A 23,106-nucleotide genomic window follows, 5' to 3' on the forward strand; every position below is an offset into this window, starting at 1 on the left:
ACTTTGTGCAGGTCAACTTAGCATCTGTCTAAAGTACTAAAATAATATGGTTTTCAATGTTGAGAATTTAAAATAACATTTCCCACTCATATCTTATAATAATAGTGAGTTGACCCATATTATATTTTTCAAAAAATTTTAGTACTAGTTTCATTAAGGTATAGGTTTTGTTTTGAACTTTGCTGAGCACTCCTGTACTGTCATTTAGGTTTTCCCATTGGCATTTCAGTTTCTTGGAGTGGGAGGAAAGAAATGTAAGTTTATTCATACAAATGAAAAGTATACTGCTATGAGAAATTATCATTACAAGCAATTACGTGGACATTTCATTTTTAAACCTTTTAAAACCTTTTTAATGACTACAGTTAGGATATTTTGTAGGTTCGTAGGAATAAGGACTCAGGCAGCAGTAGTTTCTTGTCATCCATAACCTGCTGCTCGTGCCTTCTTCCTGGAGGCATGCTCCCGCCGCACACGTTTGCAGTGATAGGAATGTTAAGTGATTAAAGGCATTGTTTTTGTAAAATACTTAAATCCAATCTTTATTTTACACATTATCACTTAAAAACTTTCTATTGTGGATTATGCCCTTTAAATTAAAATGAGGTATTTGCCACGTTTGGGGAAACTTTCTTACCAGAAACCCATTCATAATTTAATTGAAAAAAATACCAACAGACTGATTTGGCTTATGATTTTGGTCATGATTGCTTTTCATTGGCTTGTCTTAACCAGGACTAAGTATGTATGAAATTGCATAAAAGCGTGTTCATCACATACGCTTTTAAGCAATTTGTATACATTTCAACAATTTTCTGGTTTGCTAAAGGCTTAAGTGAAAAAGTTCATTATGAGTTTTTATATATTTCTGGTAAGTACATCGTGATTTAACAAGTGGAAAAAAACATTTCTCCCCTCCCATTTTCTGGCATACTCCTCTTGGAATAAGATCTAAACCTTTTGAGCTAAAATTTCCATTGCTTTTTAGAGAGTAGCTATTGGTGTACCCATGCTTATGAGACATTGTAGTGATACTGTGATGTTGAGAAGAATCTTTCTCCTCAGTGTGTTCACTCACTGCCAGCATCTGGTTTTGTCTTTTGGATGATGTTCATTGGTTTGAAATAGCCTGTATAGTAAATACTGTATCTAAGACGCTAATGGTTTTATAACTACTTTCCCAAAACGTGTACATTTGAAAAGTAGTTGTCCTTGGACCCTGAAGTCAATTCATATGTGGGTAAATAGGAAATACTGCAAACAAAACACTAGGTCTAATGGCCAGTGAAATCTGGCATGATTTGTCATGAAGACTAGTTCTTTATTGCCACGTCAGCCAGACGTGAAACTATTCTCCTGCAGTTTACACAGGTTGTAGTCAATTGACGTCTGTTGACGAGGGCAGGCTGGGGTGAGGCTGTGGACTTGATATGGTTGTTGCTGGTTACTCAGGTTCTCATTTGGATACTTCATACTCTAAAAAGAACACTAGAAAATGAACTGTTTTATTCTTTGCCATCATAAGCCATAATTTAACCTAGTAAAGCAAGTTCAATTTACTTCAGTTATTTTAGATCTTCCAAGACCCTTCTAAAGTACATTATTTTAAACTAAGACAAATCTGTTGCATAGAAATGCTAATTTTACACTTCTTTCCCTTAAACAGTTTATATTGCGTATTCCCAGAGGAACCAAGTATTTTGAGTATGAATTGTCTATTTTGAAGCTTCATTCTATCTAAATATTTTCAACTTTTTATGCCAACAAAAGAATATGCACCCAGATGTTGGCGACAGTTCTATGTCACCCTTTTTTCATTTTTTCATTGTTAACAGCCATAGCAGAAGGCTTTGAGAATAGAAAGGGCACTAATGACTACAAAATGAAAGACTGCTTATTGTCTTTAAATGGTTGGCATATTCAATATAAATATGCTGACAGATTATTAAACAGCTAAATTACTCGGAGAAATATAAGACATTCTAAGTAGTTCTTGACCTTGTTCTCTATCTATCTATCTTAGAAAGGAGTTTGATCACAGACTTTATCTCTTTGACCTTAATCTAACTTAAATCATTGCCTTTGCCCCTTCCCTCCTAAGAAGTTACTTTTTGTTTCCTGGTCTCGTAATTCACCTAATTTTTTTTCTGTGGCAGTGGTGTTTTCCCTTTCAGAAATAGTAGTAATGAAAATTTCTCTACTAACTGAAGCCATCAGGAAGAGTTAGATCCAGAATCCTCTTTGAGTTTGTTTTTGGTAGTTTAATGCAGATAAATGAGAAAATACAGGAGGCAAAAAGATTTAAAATGCACCTATTATCCCTCTACTTGACAACTACCTGTTAACATATTGGTGTGCATATCCTTCCAAATGTACTTAACACACACACCCATTTATGTAGATATTTTAATAAGAAATGATATTATACTCATGTTTAATATTACCATTATTATGTTTCTAAATTTTTGGGTTCACTTCCAGATGCCTAATAAATAACTTACAGAATAATGATGCTTCTATTAATGATATACAAAATTGTTTGAGTCTTTTGAATTAAACTTGGTAAATATTCTCTTATTTTGGTACATTATTTATATCCAGGTTGTTCAGTGGAATGCCGTGTTGGTCTTTTGTTTAGATAATGATTTTATTCCTTTCATTTAAGCAAGTCAGCATGTGGAACTCGACACATCAGTACAGAAGAAAAAATATCTTTTGGTTCAGTCCTTTCTTGTTTAATTTTGTAGCAATGTTTAAAGTGCTTGTCATCTCTTGTAAAATAAGAAAAATGATTTATGCATGAATACAAAAAAATTACTAAATATGTCAACCTTTCCAGAAAATTAGGAAAATGCACACCTCAAAAGGCTAATTTACCTTTCTATTTCCCAAATTCAGCATGTCCCAAATTACCATACAACAAGGAGACAAGCCCTTCTTTCTACTTTGCCAGTGAGTTGGGTTTTTTATACTAATTTTAATTGAACAGTAAAACACTTTTTAAAGAATACATGTTAAGGGAGTAGACTTGTTGAGCAATATTTTCCTTGTGCCAGACAAAATCGTTGAATATATCTATATTTGTAAATAATTCAGAGTTTTAAAAAAGGAAATACAACCCAGCTTAAGAAAGCTGGAGTTAATTAAAAAATTGAGTTGCTTCAGAAATTAATTTTTGCATACCAAGCAAACATGTGACAATTGTTTTGGAAATGCCTAATATTTTCCTGGTTCAGAGAAACTTCTGCTGAGCTGCCCTTTTTTTTTTTTTTAACCCACAAATTTAGTATAAAAAGCTTAAAATATTAGGCTTTTTCAGTATCCTGGTGAGAGGAAATTTATCCTTACAAGGATTTTTTAATTGAATAGGGTTGAAATTCTAGGTATGAAACATTTCTGTCTTTTCAGTCTTTGCATGACTGAAGAAGGTTTAAAATATTTAGGTGGTAGACCCCAGAATGTTTTGAGCTTGACCAGGAAAGCACATCCTGGCTGCTTGATTATGTTTGGCAGCACTGGCCTCTCTCACCACCAGTGAAAAGGTAAATAAACAATGGCTCCTAAATGGAGAAAGTCTGGGTAGGGGCTCTCTTTTGGAAATGAATGTGTAAGGTGTGTCCTCTTTATTTTGTAGGGTAGTTTTAAAATAAGGCTAGTCATGGACTTTTGGTATTTGGATAAGAAAGGTACTGACTTGCACAAGTCCTTCAGAAATGTATGCCAGGAATTGCACATCACTTGATGTGCAATACTATATTCTAAGGGATATTAAGGATTAAGATTTTAGATACTAAATTTTGGATTATTTTAGAAAGACTTAATGTCTAAATCTACTAAATGCCAGATTTTAAAAAGTTGAGAAAATATTTTGACTTAAGTTTTCATTAACTGTGTCATGACTTGGTATCCAAAAATGGCGTGTACATGTTATTCATTTGGTGCTAGGAATTGTTAACAAATTTAATCCTTTAATAGATGCTCTTTAAAAAGGAGTCTTGCTGTATATCTATACTATGAAAGGGAAACTTTGTATGTGATATAGTATGTAAAAGACAGTGTCAGTAATTAATTTTATTATGTACTCAATTTGAGGTCTCAAATGTAGTTATCCTCACCATCTTACTGTCTCTGATAGTAATTTTGGAGTCAGTTTCCTAAAGTAGCGAAAAGATCCTTAATCATCAAACCTAAGTATTAGCTGCCTTAGTACAACATCCCCTGAAAGGAATTATTAGTTTTTAAAAGAAACTAACAGTGGGCCTACTATTTGTAATTTAATTTGCTGCTTTGTACCACCCCTCCCCACAAGCCATTTTGTCATGGTTTGCTCTAGTTGCCTTTTACTCCCCTCTCAAGAATTCAGTTTTCCTTCACTTCTTTTTTCTGAATTTAACATCAGATGGGAAGATTTTGTTTTCATTTTTAGTTTTGCAGTGCTGGTGATCTCTCCTGACTTGTGCATCCAAGGTCAAAATGATAAAACCTGGTTAAAAATTAAACGCACAGCCTCATGGACTGAATTGGCTTCAGTAAGGTCATGGCTTAGGAAACAATTTTTATAATGTGTTTAGTGTTGTGGGGATTTTGACAAGTCACACATTTAGAGTTTTAAACACTTGTATCAAGGAACACAGTGAGTGGGAAACTTCCGGACCAGGTAAAACCCAAAAAAGCAATACTTCTTTGATTAGCCTGAATTCATCCAGGTTTCATGAAGGCAACTTAATTTTTATAAATAGAAGTTTAACTGATGAATATCTAAATCAGAATTTTGAAGAGAATTTGTTTTTAACCTTTGGAATCTTTAGCTGAATTAATGAAATAATTATAATAAAGAAAGTTAATTGGTAGACTCAGCTCAGTAAAGCCCAGCATTTACTGTCTTTGACTCTCCCCTTCTCCCTTTCCCTAATTCTAGTAGGTTTTTTTCTCATTTATTTTACTAAAGGAACCCGACTATATTTTTGTTGTTATGTAAGTATTGAATTAAAAAGTGTCAATTTCACATTTTTCCCAATTAGCTACCCAGTTTTTGTATTTGAGTGGGGGGAAGAATTCCTGGATGAGGTACTTGCTTAGCAGGTATCTTTTAAGCAAGAAGATAAACAAAGGAAATTATTTCTAATTAAACCTTTTAAAGTTTTATTTGCAGTTAATGATGCATATTTACGTGTCCTTGATTTTTCTTACAATGCATTGTAGTTTGCTCTTGTTTAGGTAGGGAAAGGATAGGGTTTTTTTTTTTTTTTTAAAGCAAAAGCCTGTGTAGATGCACACAGTTTGGGTTATTTGAAGTATTTGTGCTATGAATGCAAATGAGATATAAATTAGAATACTTTATAGCCTTTCAGTGTTGGTAGACTGCTATCACGGAGATGCCTTTTAAAAATGCACAGTAAAACATACTTCATCTTAAAAAAATTTCATCTTTAATTTTTTCCAAATTTCAAGATTTTTACCTTTAATTGATGAATTACTTCATTATGAGATTTCATGGGCGTAATTATTCTCCTTGTGTGAGGTAATGTTTTTATATCAGAAAACTAATATAGCACTTAGCTAGAATTTTTTTTTATTTATTGTTTTTATTTCCTTAAAACTTTGCATAGAAGGTTATTAAAAGTACAAACATTTCTTGAATAAAGTTTAAAAAATAGAATCTGCGAGATTCTGTACTCTGTCTTTATGAAACCTCATAAATTGAATTTGGGATACAAGAATTGCTTCCCCTTAGATAGATTTAGTATTGTTAGAAATGAAACACTTAAGAAGCTTGAGGGTAGGGAGGATTTTAACGCTAATACTGTGAAAATAAGGAGCATGAGGGGCACCTGGCTGGCTTAGCCCGCAGAGCATGGGGCTCTTGATCCTCAGGGTCGGAACTCCACGTTGGGTGTGGAATTGTCTTTAAAAAAAAAAAAAAGAAAAGAAAAAGCCCGTGAATGACTCTAGACAGCATCCTCCAGTAGAACTTTCTGTGATAATAAAAGTGTGCTGTAGATTGTGCTGTGTGATCAGCAGCCACTAGCTACATGTGGCTATTACAGTTATTTAAAAGTAAATTTGAAGAATGTAACATTTTTATAAGAGCAGCAGAGTCAGGTTCAAAATTTACATCAAGTCTTTTAGACCAAGTCAGTCCCTAGACAGTTTGGGGGGATCTGAAAGTTAACCTAATGAATATGATGATGGTGAAGGATGAATTAGAAGAAAGACACTGACTTTTATAGACTCAGGGGACCATGGAGTTCAAGGAAAGCAATTAGCACGTTATTCTTCCCAGCTCCCAGAAGACAGGCATGGACTCTTCCTAAAAACACCCAGAGAATATCATGCCACAACTCTCCTGGTTAATATGTTCAATGTGTATTAATTAACTCTTATAGTTAGGGAAATTTTTTCAGTGTATAAACAAAAGTATTTTGTTTAATCTAATCTGGGTATTAATGAATATTAATACCTGCTATGACATTGGCAGTGGATGCACAGGTGATCCTTGCACTGGCTCTTTGCCTTGTCCTTGCCTCTTTTAAAAGATACATATATGGCGTATCTGGCTAGCTCAGTTGGTAGACTGTGCAACTCTTGAACTCAGGGTTGTGAGTTCAAGCCCCATGCTGGGCATAGAGTCTACTTTTAAAAATACATACATACACAGTTGGGATATAACCAGTTAGGCTGGAATACTGGTGGCCTTTGGCCCTGCAACATCAGGCATTACAGAATTGCTTCCTGTGCCTAACCCTCTGCATAACATTTCTGTGGGACATGCCGGGTGTCACTTATGCTGGTGACTCTTGGCATTCTTGCCTATTAGACTGCCAGAGTTAGAGGGCCTGATCTCAAAGCAGTGCTTGTTTCTTCCTGTCAGTCCCCTGTATGTCTGTATTTGCACACATGTCATAGGAAGAACATGAGGAGCTATTTTGGAATTGTTTCTCTGTGTGGACTTAGCTTCTCTGGAATTTTCGGATGAATTTGAGAGAAGGCTGGAAGTCCTATGTTGCTAGGGATGGGTCTTGAGAAAACTGTTTATCAGCTCATTGCCACATCATGGTTAGATTTGTATCCGTGTGCTGTCAGTAGTCACTGGAAGCAGTGAACTCATCTTACTGTGATTTTGATTCTCAAATTGCTATTTTGGGAATACATGAACAAATGAATTTAGACCTAATCTCCTGTCAAGGTATGGTTCTTGCGGAGATCCATAAAGAATTGGCTTTAGGTTCATATCTTTAAATGAACACATTTTTACTTAAGAGTGGCCCATCATATGTCCTTTGAAGTTACTCCAGCTAGTACAAATCTTTCTCAAGGCTGGGATGCTTTGAAGGGAGTTCATTTTTCTACATAGTTTGGGCAATTCCATTTACTAGATTTTTTAAAGCAAAGGTGAGAGAGATCCTTGAGTAGGGAGGGTCCAGGGAATGAATTGAGTGGCAGAGTGACTTCTGTGATCAGCTGAGATTGATTATGGTCATTTGGCCATGAAGATAGAGCCCTAACCTTGCCACATACCTTACCCAGCCCTTTCCCCCAGTCCCAATGCAGTCAGTGCCCATGGGACACTGTGCCTGCTCCAGGGCAGTAGCATGGTGAGGTTAGCCAGATGATGGCCTTGAGCTAAGTGTGTGTGTGTGTGTGTGTGTGTGTGTGTGTGTGTGTGTGTGTGTGAATTGTTTCTGTTGATGCTATTAAGTTGCTTTTTCAGGAAAATCTAGTGACTAAGAGTAAATTTAATTAGATTTTAATATAATTGTATACAGCTGTGTTATATAAATAAAATGCTAGTCTGATTGGTAAGCGATAACTTCACACTTAAGATTTTCAAGAAAATGGATGGTTTAAAAATGGAGTCAAACACAGATTGGTAAAAGCATGAGTTAGGCACTGAGTATCACGAAAGCTCAGCTGATGAGGCATAGAGGAGCAATTGAGACCGTGCTACATGTCGGTTGTACACACACCTTTTTCTTTCACTTCAGTTTCCACTGGCTCCCTTGCTCAGCAGTATGCGCACCCGAATGCTACCCTGCACCCACATACTCCACATCCTCAACCTTCAGCTACCCCCACTGGCCAGCAGCAGAGCCAGCATGGCGGAAGTCATCCTGCACCCAGTCCTGTTCAGGTAAGGAGAAACTCAGGTCTTGTAGAATTGCATCCTCATTCTGTTTACTGAGCATTTTCTTCAGTGCTGAGTATCTTGCTAGGTACCACGTGATCAAAACACCTCACACCCCTGCCTCGTGAAGCCAGCATATAGCTAACTCTGCCCACTGTGCCCCTGGGATTTGGTTTTTGTTGTTACTGGATTTTGTTTTGTTTTTTTTAAAGATTTTATTTATTTATTTGACAGAGGAGAGACACAGCGAGAGAGGGAACACAAGCAGGGAGAGTGGAAGAGGGAGAAGCAGGCTTCCTGCCAAACAGGGAGCCCGATGTGGGGCTCGATCCCAGGACCCTGGGATCCGACCTGACCCGAAGGCAGACGCTTAACTAACACTGGGCCACCCAGGCGCCCCTGTTACTGTTTTTAAGTCTTATTAAGATACATGTTGAGAATGAGGTGACTGAATAAGTCCTAGAAATAATTGATTGAAAAATCTAATTTAACATTATATTGGGAATTGGCTTGGGACTTTTTTTTTTACTTCATTTCTGACAATTGTACAACGATTTTTTTTCCTATTAGCTTCTGCAGTCATGTTTGTTAACGGGGCAGTTAAGGATCTCTGACATCTTTCAGTTCCCTGGGGCAGTGCTATTGTTCTTCCTCTGCTTGGTTGAGGGCTTGCAACCACCACTTGCCCCCCAGCCCTGCCCTTACCACCCTGAACATTCTCTGGTACTTGCCACTGCCCTTCATCTTAGATGGGCCCAGGGGAGCCTACTTTCATATGTGGAGTTCAGCTTTGTGTGTCACCTTAACTGCTTTTCATTCAAGAAATGGTTTTCTCACTTCTTTCTTGTCTCTTTGCAGCACCATCAGCACCAGGCCGCCCAGGCTCTCCATTTGGCCAGTCCACAGCAGCAGTCAGCCATTTACCACGCGGGGCTCGCACCAACCCCACCTGCCATGACCCCTGCCTCCAATACGCAGTCGCCACAGAATAGTTTCCCAACAGCACAACAGACCGTCTTTACAATCCATCCTTCTCACGTTCAGCCGGCATACACCAATCCTCCCCACATGGCCCACGTACCTCAGGTAAACCAGCTTTAGCCAACTTTCTGTGAAGACTGAGTAGAATATGAAAGTTACCAGATAAGCAGCAAAGAGCCAGATGCTCTGCAAGCTAGGAAACCCTGTGTGTGATGCCATTTGCCTGTCTCCCTTTTCCCACTCAAATACATGTGATCTGGCCCTAAATGAATGTTGGTGTGGTTTTGTAATGGGTCAGTAAAGTTGCTGGTTGGTCAGTCCTTTAATGTTTCCCATCTGAGACCTTAAAAATACCTCTGATTTTGGAATGCAAACCAATCCTTTCCTTCTGTGTCTGCTTCGCTATGTTTATATAGCTTCACTGCTATATGTGTATACATAGTATATATATTCTTTCTCTTCCTCCCTTCTTCCTCCTCTCTCTCTCTCTCTCTCTCTCTCTCTCTCTCTCTCTCTCTCTCTCTCTCTCTCTTTCTCCCTCCTACTCCCCCACCCCCATCCCTTTCTCGTACACACATACACCCACACACACAATTCTGGCAGGGAGGTTGGGCTTCACAAATTCTCAGCTCTCTGAGGTGACTGCCCTGAGCCTGTCAGCTTGAATGTTAGTCACACGAGTTCCAGAGAAATCTCTCCACTTGATTTCCTTGCCTATCAGTACACCCGCTTTGACCATATGTTGTACTTCTTGAAAGGGCTTGGCCTTGTACATTGGTGCAGTGTAACTAGAAGCTGGAAGCACTCCCATTTTTCTTAAAGAGCAGCCTGGGAGGCTCTTTGGAGCTCACTTCCAGCGTAAGCCTCTAATGGTTGAAAGGTGTGGTTGACATCTTAGTGGTTGCTGGCTGCATCAGCTGCTGACAAAAGTCCAGTGCAATCCAGGGCCAAGTTAGATTATCTTAATAAGGAGCTGCACTGAAGTTGGGCTCTAACACTGTCCTTGAGGCCCTCCCTGGAGCTGTTAAGGGTGAATCGGCTGTATTTGATGGCTCTTTTTGCTGCTTTCATAACAGAACTCTCTTAGGCAGGTGTAAGCTAGACTGCTCACTGAACTCCATTTCATGTTGAATAGTGCGCCACTGAGGCTCTGGCGTGCTGGGGGCTGGAGATGCGACTCAGTTGGAGCTCACTCTCAGAAGGCAACCTTGTAACTAGAGTTCCACAGCTCTGGGAAGTTAGGGCGTCCTCCTCTGCACAAGTGAGGGTTCTGTAGTGTGGTGCACTGCACTTGGATGATTTGCTTTTGATAGTGGGGAGGGGAGCCGGTTTGGTCAGGTGTGGGCCAGCATGGTTTGGCTGAATCAGGAGCTTCATGAGAGCGGGGGTCCTGTAGGTGGTTAGCAGAGGTTGGTGGCTAAGTAGATACTTGAATTTACATGTAAGTTGGGGTTCCTAAAACCTCACTTTTGTGTTTTTGTGTTGAAAGAGAAAAAGGTTAACACTTCTAGGGAAGTCCAGATATGCCATGGGCCCATTTGAATATGTAAGAGAGTAAAAACAGCATTTCATTCAAGGCTTATTGTGGTCTAGCACAGTGCACAGTATGGGAGAAAAGGGGGGCTCCTCCTGACCCTGCCATATCCCCCTGAGCTGGGATCCAGCGATTTGGGCTGGCTAAACCTTTTCCAACTTGACAGTGAGACCAGGTTGCACTCACTATCACTTGGTTTAGGGGCACGGGGCTGGCCCAGATAATTGCACATTACTCCTCCCCATTTCATTGGAGCTATTTACTGCAGCCCACTCCTCCTGCTCAGTCAGCATATCTCTTAGAGTAAAGGGGCTCAACTGTCTCTTCTCTTGCTGCCCCGACTCATTCTTCACAGAGACGTGCTGGTGAGCAGACAAGAAACAGAGGGGAGGGGCAAAGAACGAGAGGGCTAAGGATTCCATAAATTACTGTCATCACCTGCTTTCGTAATTAAAAGGGAGGTTATCTTTAAAACTACTTCAGGCCCCACTCAGAAGCCAGATTCTGAAGCATCATTGCATCTCACCTCCTATTAAGTTGAGAAAGCTGCTTTCGGATTAGATATCTGAGCTTTGTGACGATCCTGCCCAACAAACATAGAATCCAGCAATCAGAAATGTTGAAGGCTAGGATGTTGCACCCCTTATTTTTACCCAGGCTTGCTGGGCGCCTGCTCCCTCAGCCTTGCAGGACCTGCTAAAGGGTGAAACATGTCTATAGGTCAATTGATGATCCATTAGGGAGTGTCCCCAGAGAAAAGAAAGGGCCCTGAGGGCCCCCCTTTTGGCCTTTCCTGCCCCAGCCCAGTGAAAGGAACACAGTTGACATGTTGTTTAAGCTGGAGATGTTGCCTGTATGCGTAAAAGAGCTCTCTGTTTCAGGCTCATGTACAGTCAGGAATGGTTCCTTCTCATCCAACTGCCCATGCGCCAATGATGCTAATGACGACACAGCCACCCGGCGGTCCCCAGGCCGCCCTCGCTCAAAGTGCACTACAGCCCATTCCAGTCTCGACAACAGCGCATTTCCCCTATATGACGCACCCTTCAGGTGAGGCGTGTGTGTGCAGGGGCCGCCGGGCACCCCAAAGCATTCTGCTCGCACAGGTCGAATGGCAGGCAGGGCCAGCGCTTCAAGCCCCGCATTTGAGAACTAGCAAGACCCGTCAGAGTGTGCACAGTAGGGACTGTGATGATCAGTTCAGTGTCAGGGCCTGAGGCTTCCAGGAGCCGAGTCTGTGTGTGTTCTGATGGTATACAGGATTTGGCTTGATGAGAAGCAGCAGCATTCTGTGTGGCTGATGCATGCTTAGGACTCAGTTGGCCTTCCTTGTTACAGTAGGCTGGACAGGGCAGCGTTTTCCTTCCTTAGTCCCTGCCCCGCGCTCCCCCCTCCCCCGCCCCCAGTCTGACGGGGGTGGTTACCACCATGGCAGAGTTTGACTGTAGCTCTGGAGAAGACTACTGATGAGAAAGTGTGCTGTGTGTGGATTGGTTTTGAGTGTAGCCTTAGCTCCAGCCTATGCCCTGACAGGAAGAGAAGTCCCCGCGATTGTGCTCTCATACTTGATGGCTGCCATGGCAATAGTTCACAGTCTGACCTGTTACTCTGAAAGCAGTACTGGTGCTTGGCTAGTATCTGGGGAGGGGGTATGTTAAGGCCTTTTTTTCTACCCCATGAGCAACAAGTCTTCTGGGAGTTTTATCTGAAGTGGTTTTACATCTGACTGGTTTGTTTCTACCCACCCACCTACCCCTCCCCCTTTTGGTGCAGATGGGAGGGGGAAGAGTGAATTAAATTTTGAGTCTGTTCAGCTAGCACAAGGGTAGTTTACAGTCATGTGCTGCAGAGACACTAGGCTAATGTGCGGTGTTGCCAGTTTTCTGTTTAAATATCCACTTTTCTTTCTTACAGTACAAGCCCACCACCAACAGCAGTTGTAAGGCTGCCCTGGAGGAACCGAAAGGCCAAATTCCCTCCTCCCTTCTACTGCTTCTACCAACTGGAAGCACAGAAAACTAGAATTTCATTTATTTTGTTTTTTAAAAATATATGTTGATTTCTTGTAACATCCAATAGGAATGCTAACAGTTCACTTGCAGTGGAAGATATTTGGACCGAGTAGAGGCATTTAGGAACTTGTGGGCTGTTCCATAATTCCATATGCTGTTTCAGAGCCCCGCAAGTACCCCAGCTCTGCTTGCTGAAACTGGAAGTTATTTATTTTTTAATGACCCTCGAAAGTCATGAACACATCAGCTAGCAAAAGAAGTAACAAGAGTGATTCTTGCTGCTATTACTGCTAAAAAAAAAAAAAAAAAAAAAAAAAAATCAAGACTTGGAACGCCCTTTTACTAAACTTGACAAAGGTTCAGTAAATTCTTACCGTCAAAATGACGGGTTATTATTTATAAATCAAGTTTGATGGAGTGATCACTGTCTACAGTGGTTCAACTTTTAAGTTAAGGGAAAAACTTTTACTTTGTAGATAATATAAAATAAAAACTTAAAAAAAATTAAAAAATAAAAAAAGTTTTAAAAACTGATATCAAGTTAGTCTGTGTTTGTATAAGCTTAAGATATTTCTGTTATAGGATACTTCATATCGAGGCAGGAGGGCTGAGTGTGCTTTCTTAAATATCCTGGAAGGTTAGTTGTCAAATGACTTTTCTTCTTCACCTTTAGTTCTGGTTCAAGGTATCTCTAGAAAAAGACAAGACTGAGACATTCTCTTTGGTGGATAAAGGTCCGCTCCAGAAGGAGGAAGGCTGGCCAGAGCTGGGCAGCACTGAGAATCCCACATCCTCAGCCTGACGCTGGTTCTGTAAGCTTCCTTTTTAATATCTCCTGAACCCAGATGAGTGTTGTTAGTCAGAAGTTGTCCTGATTCACACACCTGTTTTACCAGTAGGGGGCAGGAGACACCTTTTAAAAAGAAACCGATAAATCCAGAGGGCTGAAAAGCTAAAACAATGCAGCGATGTACACAAAGTAGCTTATTGCCGTAGACTCACAACATTGCTCATGTTCCCCCTTTGTGGGGAGACAGCGGGAAAAGCAAGTAATTGAGCAGAGCAAGGCTTTTGCAGAGACCATAGTCCTGTAATGATAGAGCCTTTAAATATTACAGCAACAAGTCAAGATTCTGAAAACTTTTTTTTTTAATTCATGTGTAGCAATTTGTACATTATAGCAAAATTTGCATTATTCAAGAATAAGTTACTTGTACAGTACATAAACAATACATAAAAATTTGCCAAATACCTTCTGCCTATAATGATATAGAATGAATCCATTTACACTGTTGTCATTACAACGTGCTTATTCCAGCCAAACACTGGGTGTCAGATGTGTCCTTAAGAGGCAGTGGATAATATACTATCAAGTTCCTCAAGCCTGTGGGAGATGTTAGAGCTCACATGACATTTGCGATAGGAGACGTAGCCCTGAATTAAAAGCATGAAGGAATCTCAGGCAACACTTAGGGAAGAGTTCAAGGCCTTAATTTTAGGTTAAGAAACTGTTATGTAAAAATAGTGTTCTCTGGCCTAAGATTTTAATGATTGCTATTCCTTTTTCCTACACGGTCCAGAAATGATCAAAGGCAGAAGATTTATACCAGATAAAGCCATATGGATTGCTGGTCTAAAATTCAAGGCAGGTTAGTTGACTTAATTCTTTGGTGCTGGTGACTGTTAGTTTGTAAAAGTTCATTCAAGACAGAAGAAGGAAGTGATGGTGCTGGGAGCAGTCAAGCTATCCTTCTTGTCTGTCACTAGAGATTAACTGGAGGGATCATAGTGCTTACTATCCATGTGGCATTCAGAACCTGGCCTCTCAGTGGAGGCTGTTGGCTTGGCTTCTTGCTGTCAGCAGCGGTCACACTGGGGCTGGGAGGGTGGTGTGGGGTATGCTGTGACCGTGCGTGATGAGCTTTCTCTAAGAGAAATCCAGAACAGTGGTTACTTCTCTGGTTCACACTTCACTTAGCATTCATTATGTAGAGAAACCTGATTGATGTGTAGAAAAATGAAGGAAAGAAGTGTCCTTAGAAAAAGACCACAAATCTGGATCGGATCTGCTTTACAATCTATGAAAACACCCAGGAGCATTGGTTTTTAAAGTGGTTAAGAGGTGACTGCTTGCCCCCTCTACCTTCCCTGCTCCGCCCAAAAACAAACCCCAGAAAATTCTAGAAGCAAAAGTCTGACCTCTGGGAATACAGAGAATGGCAGGAGGGAGCAAACCAAACCCTCACCCCCCAGATAAGGCAGGCAGTAGTTAGTTTTAGGCCAGGGTTTAAAGTTAGCCTCTGATTGATGTATCTATAAATGTTAAACTGTGCTAAACTCCCAGTTTCCTAGAAGCCACTTTGGTAAGCCTGGTGGCTCTACTGAATGGCTCTGCTGACACCCAGGAGCAGCTGGCTCCACTCTGTCACTGCCCCCCTTGTTTCGGAGCCTCTGCAGGAAAGTTCTGGGAGGAGCCAGCTCCCCTGTGAATTGTGTTACTGGTGAAAGGCGAGTATAGATGGAGATTTGACTGCAGGATCCCTGGCTGGTGGAGACGATGTGTGCCCGTGTGTACGTGCGCTCACATTCCTCACCAAGTGAAGCAGTAAGCAGCTGGAACAGAACACTGTGGGCTGTTAAAGGAGTTTCTCATTAGCTGGGGCATCAGATTCCTAGCTCCTATCTTGGCTCAAGAATGAGCCTAAAACCTTGTGGGATAGTTTATAAGCCATTAGATGCCCTGGGCGGGGGTTCTGAGCCAGCCCTTTTGGCTGTTTGCTTGTCCCCCCCTCACCCTTTAAACTAGTTTAACTCTCACCAGAAAGCGGCTATAAACCAGAATCCAGTTTTTTATTCATAAGGCACCAGGGTAGAACTATTCCTTGCCACCCTCCTATTTCAGTAATTGCCTGAATTTCCCTGAAAGGGTGACATACTTCACTTCTCTATATTTAGGAAGGACAGTGGCTACTCAGCAGGTGACTGTCCTGAGGATGAAAAAAAAATGGAAGCCAGGCGTGCTGGCTCAGACCTGGAACTAGTCAAGTAGGCTTTGCATAGCTGTCTCTGAACTACAAAACTGCATGGGTATTAGTTTAAAGAGTGCAATGAAATAAGCAATTATTGAATTTCAAAACCTGAATCCTTTGAAAAATTAATCTGAGGTAAAATGTTTAAAACAATTTTTAACCTTGAACTTTGTCCTAAAGCTGCGAGGCAGAGCACGAGTGGTGTGTTCATCTCTGGTGTGGGTGACGGCAGACCTGCCACGTGGACTGGCAAACCATATGAGAATCCAGGGCTTGTTAGTGTTTTGGGCTTCCTGACGACCCCCCCCACCCCACCCCGAAAGTCTGCCATCAGCTGTGACAGTGTCAGTGAGAAAGAGAACCCAGGTTCTGCCACCAGCTCTGGCCCTGAGCCCACCACGTCCTGTAAGAGGGATGGGGACCAGTCCTGGGGACTCGGGGCGAGAACCAGTGGCGTCTGTGAACAAGAACTATATCTGTAAACAATAAGGAGAAAGCCAATTGATGGACTGATGAAACTTACAGGAGGCCCTTTAACAGGCCTATTAGAAGGGTCACATCCAAACTGAAATGTGCAGTTAGCAGTGTCCCTTAAATCTCTCTCTGGAAGGAAGGAAAGAAAGTTACATTCACAAGTTCACATCTCTGCTTGCTTGTGTTCTTCGGGGGCATGTGTGAGGCCTGGGCTTCCTCACTGCCCATCAGAGAGGTGTGTACTGATTGTCTATGGCCCGTAGATGGCTCCGGGAGGTGGAGTCCATTTCGTAGTCTGAGTCCCGGGCTCGACTGGCAGGTTCAGGCTCCAGGTGCCGCAGGCTGTTGGCCAGTTCCTCGGGCGAAGGCACCAGGTGGAATATCTGCTCTGGGGGAGAGGATCGGCCGGGGAGACCCTCTGGGCCAAGCCCCCGCGGACAGCCAGAAGAGCTAAGGTGGGGAAGGCCCAGCTCCGAATCCCAGTGAGCGAGGGAGAAGGGGAACAAGACAGTGTTGGAGGAACCTGGGGGACAAGTGACCGAGAGAGAGACCGACACGGTCAGTCTTAATGTGACGGGGCAGATGTTGGAAGAACACAAAAACAGATCTCTGTGCCCCTGGGTTTGCAGCAAGCTTTTACCCTCTACCTGGTTCCCTGTGCCACCCACCCCCTTTACCAAGGGTCACACCTGGTGGCTGGGAGACCACTACCACGTAGCTGGACAAGCGGACGTCACAGGCAGCACCACACTCAAGCGGGATGGGGGAGCGCTGGAAGTGGCGTAGCATGTCCACGACGGAGGGGAAGTGGAGATGCTGCACTCGGCACTGGCCCCGCTCGGTCAGTGACAGGCGCAGGTGCTACAGGAGGAGAGGAGGCTCAGCCACTGGCCACTGAGGGCCTTGAACTTGGGGTTGGGGGGCGGTCCAGCCCCACCTACCATGCCCCATACCTTGGCTATGCCTTGGAAATTGAATGTGAGCACATACTCTCCACGCCTTGTCTCACTCTGCCGTACCAGGAACACTCCGTGAGCGTCAGGACCCTGCAGCTGAACCAGCTGGGCTGCCTTCACCCGGGAGATGGGGCCGTGGAACCAGGGGTAGCAGGACAGGAAGTGATCTGTTTTCTGACAGGCGGGGTCCAGCAACCCCCCAGGAGAAGCACCTGGTAGACAAGATTGGTGGTAGTGACCCCCTGTGGGTACCTTACGTCCTGGGCTGAAGCTGGTTCTGCCTTACACAGAGGACAGAGTCCAGGACCCACTCACCTTGGTTCAGGGAATCTGTGCTTCCCCTCGGAGAGTTGGACGTGCCAGGCTCTAGGGCTGAGGGAATATGCGTCTCTGGGTCTGTGCTCTCCAACCTGCTGAAGAGGCTGAGGTTAGGATCTGGGTAGAGCAGGGGAGTAGGAAAAGCTGGGCCAGGAGTGGGGCCCTATGGTCTGGGGCCTCACCCTTGGCCTGTGCACTCCCGGAGCTCAGCCATCCAGGAATTCAGCTGCTGCTCGTCCCCCACCTCAAAGATGATGTCTGTCCGGTCCTTCACCTGGCAGGGAGGAAGGGAGTGGCTGTGTGGGTGCCTCGGGTGTGTAGGTGTGAGCCCCGGGTGAGAAAAGCTGTCACTCACCTTCAGGACAAAGGTGTAGAGGTTGTCCGGCATCTCGAGGCGTGTGCATCGCCGGACTTCCTGGATATTGGAGCAGGCTGCTTGTAGCTTGGGCTTTGAACTCTAGGAGACCAAGGTGGGGCACTTGAGGCTTGTTCCTCATGGCCCTTCACCCACCCAGGCCTCTTTTTCTGCAGTCGCCCCAAGGGCTTAGCTGGGTGAGTGAGTGCTCATGGTGCTGCCAAGCAGGCTCCCCAAGCCTGGAACAAGGTCTGGCATTCTTGCTTGCCGGAGCCTTGCTGAGGGCCCTTCTGTAGCCTCTAAGCACTGTTCCCACACCCCCACACACTGAGATCCTCCAAAACCTATGTTAGCTGAGGGCCAACCCCCTCTTTACCTGAACCTGTCTCTGACCGGTTTTTGTCTGCTGACATCTGTTTCTCCTTCCACTGGTAGAGCAGAGAGCCCCCCTGCCCCGCCCCAACCCAGCCAGGTCAGACGGCTGCTGACCCCCTCATCAAAAGAAGCCTGGAGAGGACTTGAGGGTATCGAACCCAACTCACATTTCCCTTTGTGGCACTGTGCCAGGGGCCCCAGGCCTTTGTCCTGCCTTTAGTTTGGTTCCCCCCGCAACAGTTCATTAGTGCAGGCCTCTCTTGACCTAACATCAGCTGTAGGAAACATACTCTCACCAACATCTTAAAGAGACGAAACTCAAATTTTGGAGGTGAAGTCCTTTGCCTGAGGGAGGGTAGATGAGGTTTTTACCTCTGTCCACAGTATACAGCCTAGAACCTCAAACTGCCACACCTAACTAATCTGCCTGTCTTCAAGTCTGAGGGTAAGGAGGGGTGGATTTTTGGCTTCAGGGTGGAGGTTGGCAGAGTAGATTAGCCACAGACTCTTGGGGCTTCTGCCAACATCCCTAAAGGGACAAGCCCTGGTATGGCTGGCCCTAGTCAGAACCAGCTGGAAACCTACACAAAACCTCGGACCCAGGAGTCTCCTGTGACATCCAACATACATGAGGTTCAGAGTGTGTGGGAAGTGGTCCCCTACCCCTTTGCCAGCAAGGGCTCCTCTCCTGGGTCCTGACTGAACCTGGCTAAATAAGCAGGGGCTGACCTTGCAGATGCCTGTTCTGAAGAGCAGGAAGCTCTGGGGTACCCTAGAACACAGGAGACAGCAGCTTGAGGGCAGCAGTTTCTCAGAAAGGAGGTCTCCCTTCTGCCCACCCCCTTCTCCTCCTCTTGTGATAAGGGTGATAAGATTGTATCTCCCGGGGTCATGAGATAATCAATGGCTGCTTCCAGCAGGGGCCAGAGCAGGTAAAGGCAGAAGGAGCCAGAGATGATGGGGGAATGGACAGGGAGGCTCGACTGGGCCCCATCTCTCCAGTGCCTCTCTCTTTCCAAGGACCAGGAGAAAGCCAGGCCCACCTGGGAAGACCAGCCCAACCAAGCCAACATAGGGCAGGGGCAGAGGGAGGGAAACAAAGCAGGCCCAAAGGCTAGTTCTGGCACTGTGGCTTTGGGGGAATCTGACCTCCACATCTTGGGCAGAAGCTGCCTTTTCAAGAAGTGGTATAAGAGCCCATCCCCAACGCCACGTGTGTAACTGCTCGGGACACGCAGGCACCAGGTGTCTCTGATAGAAGGATGATGACCCTAGGGCCAGGCCACCTGCCTTCAGCTACTCCCCACCTGCAGGGGGGGTTGGTGAACAGTGAGGGAAGGGGCAGCCTGGCAAGAAAGGGTCGGCCAAACTGGGGCTCTTCCCAGTCCAGGCTCCCCCTGCCCCCAGCAGTCCGGAGGGAATAACAACCCTAGGAACCCCTGACGTTTGCCGTGGTGGACTGCCTCGTCTCACTAACGCGATAAAAGAGGGAGCAAGCTCAGAGAGGTGGCCAGTCAGTTCCAGCCCTAACTGACCACCAGCCAGGGGGTTTTATCTTTCAGGTTTGTCTTACGTGTCCCCCATACCCCGGCTTCTTAGCCTGGGAGCCCATGAGATGTGGGGCGCAGTACTGACACGGGCCCTGGGTGTGCTGGAGTGTACATGGCTCAGCTCTCAGAGCCCATTTCCCTTCTGCAAAATGGGTAAGGTACATGGGTCGTTTGCTTCCTTCTCCTGCTTTTGCAGTTGGCTCTGCCTAGCCCCCAAGTCTCCCCACTGGCTCTGGGCCCTCAGGATCACTGGGAGGAAGTAGGCCAGGCCAAGAGGGAACAGAACGAGTCTCCCTTTCCGCTCTGGGCCCTGGCCCCAGGGTGAATGTTGAGATGAACCAGCAGAGCCACTGGCTTCACTCTGACTGTGGGGCCTCCCTGCCTGTGCTCTCCCCAGCAGCTGGGGGACTGCTGGCCCGGCAGGCGGTGGTGAAGAGGAGTTCCCTCTCCCCCAACGGCCACCCCTGGCTGCACAGCTGCTGCCTCCCGTTTGCCCCCCTGGCTAAGCTGACACACATTCTACCTGACTCCTCTCAGGCAGCTGGGGCAGGCGGGGTAGCTGCCCCAGCCAGCCCAGTCGTCTCCCCCCGTTGCTGCACAGCTAGGGGCACAGCCGGGATCTGAACCCCAGAGTTGGTGTGTCCCACTACTGTGCTGACGGTGGAGAGAGGCCACAGGCTCTGCCCAGACTGGAGGGGCAAGTGAGCACAGCCCTAGCTGGATGGTCCAGAGCAGGACTCGAGAGCACTGGTCACGTGTGGAAGGACCAGTGGACGCCTTCCTGGTTGAGCATTGTGGGACAGAGCTGGGATGGAGAGCTGAGCCCAAACTCTGGGGCTGGATCAGCAGCTACAGGAACATTAGGGGACTCCAGGTTCCCCTCTCTAGCATGCCCTCTATCCCACCTCAGAATCACACCTGAGTGAGTGAAATGGCCAAAGCACTCCAGATAATGTGATGTAAGCAAGTAGCATGTCACTCACTACGTTCCCTCCTGGGAAGCAAGTTTTGGTGCCCAGCATCCACAAAGCTAGCTGCTTTCCTTTGGCCGCTGTGACTCCAGGGGGAATAACCCATTTCTTTCTTTGCCCTGGCTGCTAGGAAGGTCGAAGGCAAAGGTGCAGATCAGCTCTGACACTGTCCACCCCGCAGTAGGGCTTGCATTTCTATACCTGACTTTATCTAGGCTGTATACTTCTCTTATCCCTCTAGATGTTAGTGTTCAGTCTTGTCTCTGCCACTTCCTCTATAACTCTGGCCCAGTGGCTCAGTCCTTCATCAGTACTGTCACATCTATAAAGCGGAGATATTTAACAGTCGCGCTCTCCTTGCACGGGTGCTATGGTGACTGGGTGAACTACTGCAAGTGGGGGGAAAAAAAAAAACAGCCTGACAAACGTCTGTTGTTAAATTTCTAGGCTGGGGTGAGGCCAAAGTGGGTAAAGCCTGGGGTCCACTGTCGTTACAGTACAACAACTTCCCCTCCAAATGGCCCAGGGACTAGACACACATGTGTCTTCTTTCAGCCCATCCTGCAGTGAAATCCACATGTCCTCTAACCTACCTATATATATGCCCTAATGAAAGTAAGGGAAAAACAACAGAATGTAGTTTATATTAAGATGTATTTTGGGGGCACCTGGCTGGCTCAGTTGGTTAAGCATCCTCTGCCTTTGGCTCAGGTCACAATCACGATCCCCAGGTTCTGGGATCCAGCCCCTAGTTGGGCTCCCTGCTCAGCAGGGAGTCTGCTTCTCCCTCTCCCTCTGCTCCTCCCTGCCCTGCTTGTGCTCACTCACTCTCTAATAAATAATCTCTTTTTAGAAATGTATTTCAACGTGACTATGCAGACAACACAATGAACCACTCAGGTGCTTCTGAGTTTGTTTTAAAAGATCGAGAATATAAAGGAGCCAGAGAGCAGGGTAAGCCCTAAGAGAACAATTAGTCTGTTGAGTGGACATTAAAACTGGGCAGAAAGTTCCATGTGTTTCTATAAGACTGTACCATTCTGGCTCTAGGTTTGTCATCTCTTTTAGAGGGTGGCATGGACATCTCTGCCTCAATCTATGGGTTTACCTGGGCCTCCCCAACCCCCAGTGACTCCCCTTGCCCCCACTGGTGGGGATTTGGGCTTCACATCTGCCTAGGGGGATTTGAGACTGACAACTGAAACCAGACCTATAGTCTTGTTTTCCCTCATGCTGTCACCTAGAAATTGTCCCATGACCTGCTGCTGTTCCCCATGTGCTAAGTTAGAGCAGGGCCACAAGCATGGGCTGAAGGCAGGGATGGCCCTTCCAGAGTCTCCCAAGGTAACAGGCTGTATCTCACTCCGCCCTCTCTTCACAAGCACCTTGAATGGGGCCTATCACCATTTGTTCCTTCAAGACCCCAGCAGAGGGACTAGCCAAGCCCTCACTGAACTCCAGGTGCCAATGCCCCAGTGGAAACAAGATACACAGTCCCGGACTCACGTAGTTTCCCTTGTAACGAGGGAGACAGATGCCCAACAGGAAGGAGACAGGAAGGACCCAGACAGGCAGGTGGGGGAATCTGTGAAGGGTCACAGAAACCATGTGGGTTCACCTTAGCTATGAGGAGAGGATAGCTGAGCTTCCCAGGCACCAGGATGGCCCCTGCAAAGGCCCTGAGGTGGGAAAGCACATGAGCACCTAAGGAGGCTGATGGGACTCCTGTACCCAGCGAGGTGGTTACGGTAGGGTGCCAGAAGTCCCCATGCGGTCCTGAGGCTGTGGGGGTCCGTTTGGGCTCGTTCTAAGGCAGAGATGTGGAAATGGCACCTGATGTACACTTCAGAAGCTCCAGGGAGCTCATGCTAAATACCTCGACAGCAGCATACCTGCTAGTTGGGCCAGACCAGCACTTAATTCACACCCAAGTAGCGAAGGGCCTGGCGCGGAGGGCCCAGTGGTGTGGGCAGGGCAGGCCCTCACAATGGCCTTGTTCCATCCGCGGCATCCCACCTAGCCACTGGAGAAGCCCTTATCCAGTGAAAACCTCGAGGAGCGGCGTCTCACCATCTGGAATCCCAGATTCTGACAGCAGCCCCCCGGCAGTCTTGTCTCTCCCAGGGCTTTGGGCCCTCACTCCTCTCCTACAGAGAACAGCAGTGGGACAGGAAGTAGGAGACGGTGTACAGTTGGAAGTCTAGGTCCCAGCCACACGCTTCTGCCCCCACACCCGTGCCCTCTAGGCAGTATCTCAGTGGCTCGAGGTGGTTGGACGAGTCCTAGCTCCACCACTTAGTACCTCTGGAATCTTGGGCATGGCACCAACCGCAGCCTCAGTTTCCTCTTTGGTGACATGGGGACAATAAATAGATCTTGCTGACCTCCCAGGAATAGAGGGAGGATGGGAGGTGGTCTTGGATGAG

General features: G+C 45.4%; 2 protein-coding genes across 9 annotated transcripts in view; one reads left to right on the top strand and one right to left on the bottom strand.

Moving 5' to 3' along the window:
• Positions 1-13,458, top strand: part of ATXN2 (ataxin 2) — a 111,209-nt gene extending 97,751 nt beyond the window's left edge. For 2 of the 6 annotated variants that reach the window (XM_028116528.2, XM_028116529.2), the window contains exons 21-25: positions 2,899-2,952; positions 7,986-8,131; positions 8,984-9,211; positions 11,522-11,690; positions 12,555-13,458. In XM_028116528.2, the coding sequence (XP_027972329.1) occupies positions 2,899-2,952; positions 7,986-8,131; positions 8,984-9,211; positions 11,522-11,690; positions 12,555-12,583 (626 nt within the window). In that variant the 3' untranslated portion in view covers positions 12,584-13,458. Of the gene's footprint in view, positions 1-2,898; positions 2,953-7,985; positions 8,132-8,983; positions 9,212-10,241; positions 10,317-11,521; positions 11,691-12,554 lie in introns of all 6 variants that reach the window. The other 4 variants (XM_028116530.2, XM_028116531.2, XM_088019309.1 and 1 more) reach the window with 3 other exon arrangements.
• Positions 13,459-13,783: 325 nt separating this feature from the next.
• The window catches only part of SH2B3 (SH2B adaptor protein 3), a 36,339-nt gene continuing 27,016 nt past the window's right edge, over positions 13,784-23,106 (bottom strand). Inside the window, exons 3-8 of one of the 3 annotated variants that reach the window (XM_028116535.2) lie at positions 17,785-17,886; positions 17,612-17,703; positions 17,427-17,524; positions 17,109-17,323; positions 16,845-17,016; positions 13,784-16,678 (exon numbers count right to left, since the gene is read on the bottom strand). In XM_028116535.2, the coding sequence (XP_027972336.1) occupies positions 16,383-16,678; positions 16,845-17,016; positions 17,109-17,323; positions 17,427-17,524; positions 17,612-17,703; positions 17,785-17,886 (975 nt within the window). In that variant the 3' untranslated portion in view covers positions 13,784-16,382. Of the gene's footprint in view, positions 16,679-16,844; positions 17,017-17,108; positions 17,324-17,426; positions 17,525-17,611; positions 17,887-23,106 lie in introns of all 3 variants that reach the window. The other 2 variants (XM_028116536.2, XM_088019310.1) reach the window with 2 other exon arrangements.

This window comes from Eumetopias jubatus, unplaced genomic scaffold (genome assembly GCF_037043125.1).
Source record: "Eumetopias jubatus isolate StellerSeaLion01/CBP00866 unplaced genomic scaffold, mEumJub1_p1.0 scaffold_16, whole genome shotgun sequence".
In the NCBI taxonomy this organism is placed as follows: Eukaryota; Metazoa; Chordata; class Mammalia; order Carnivora; family Otariidae; genus Eumetopias; species Eumetopias jubatus.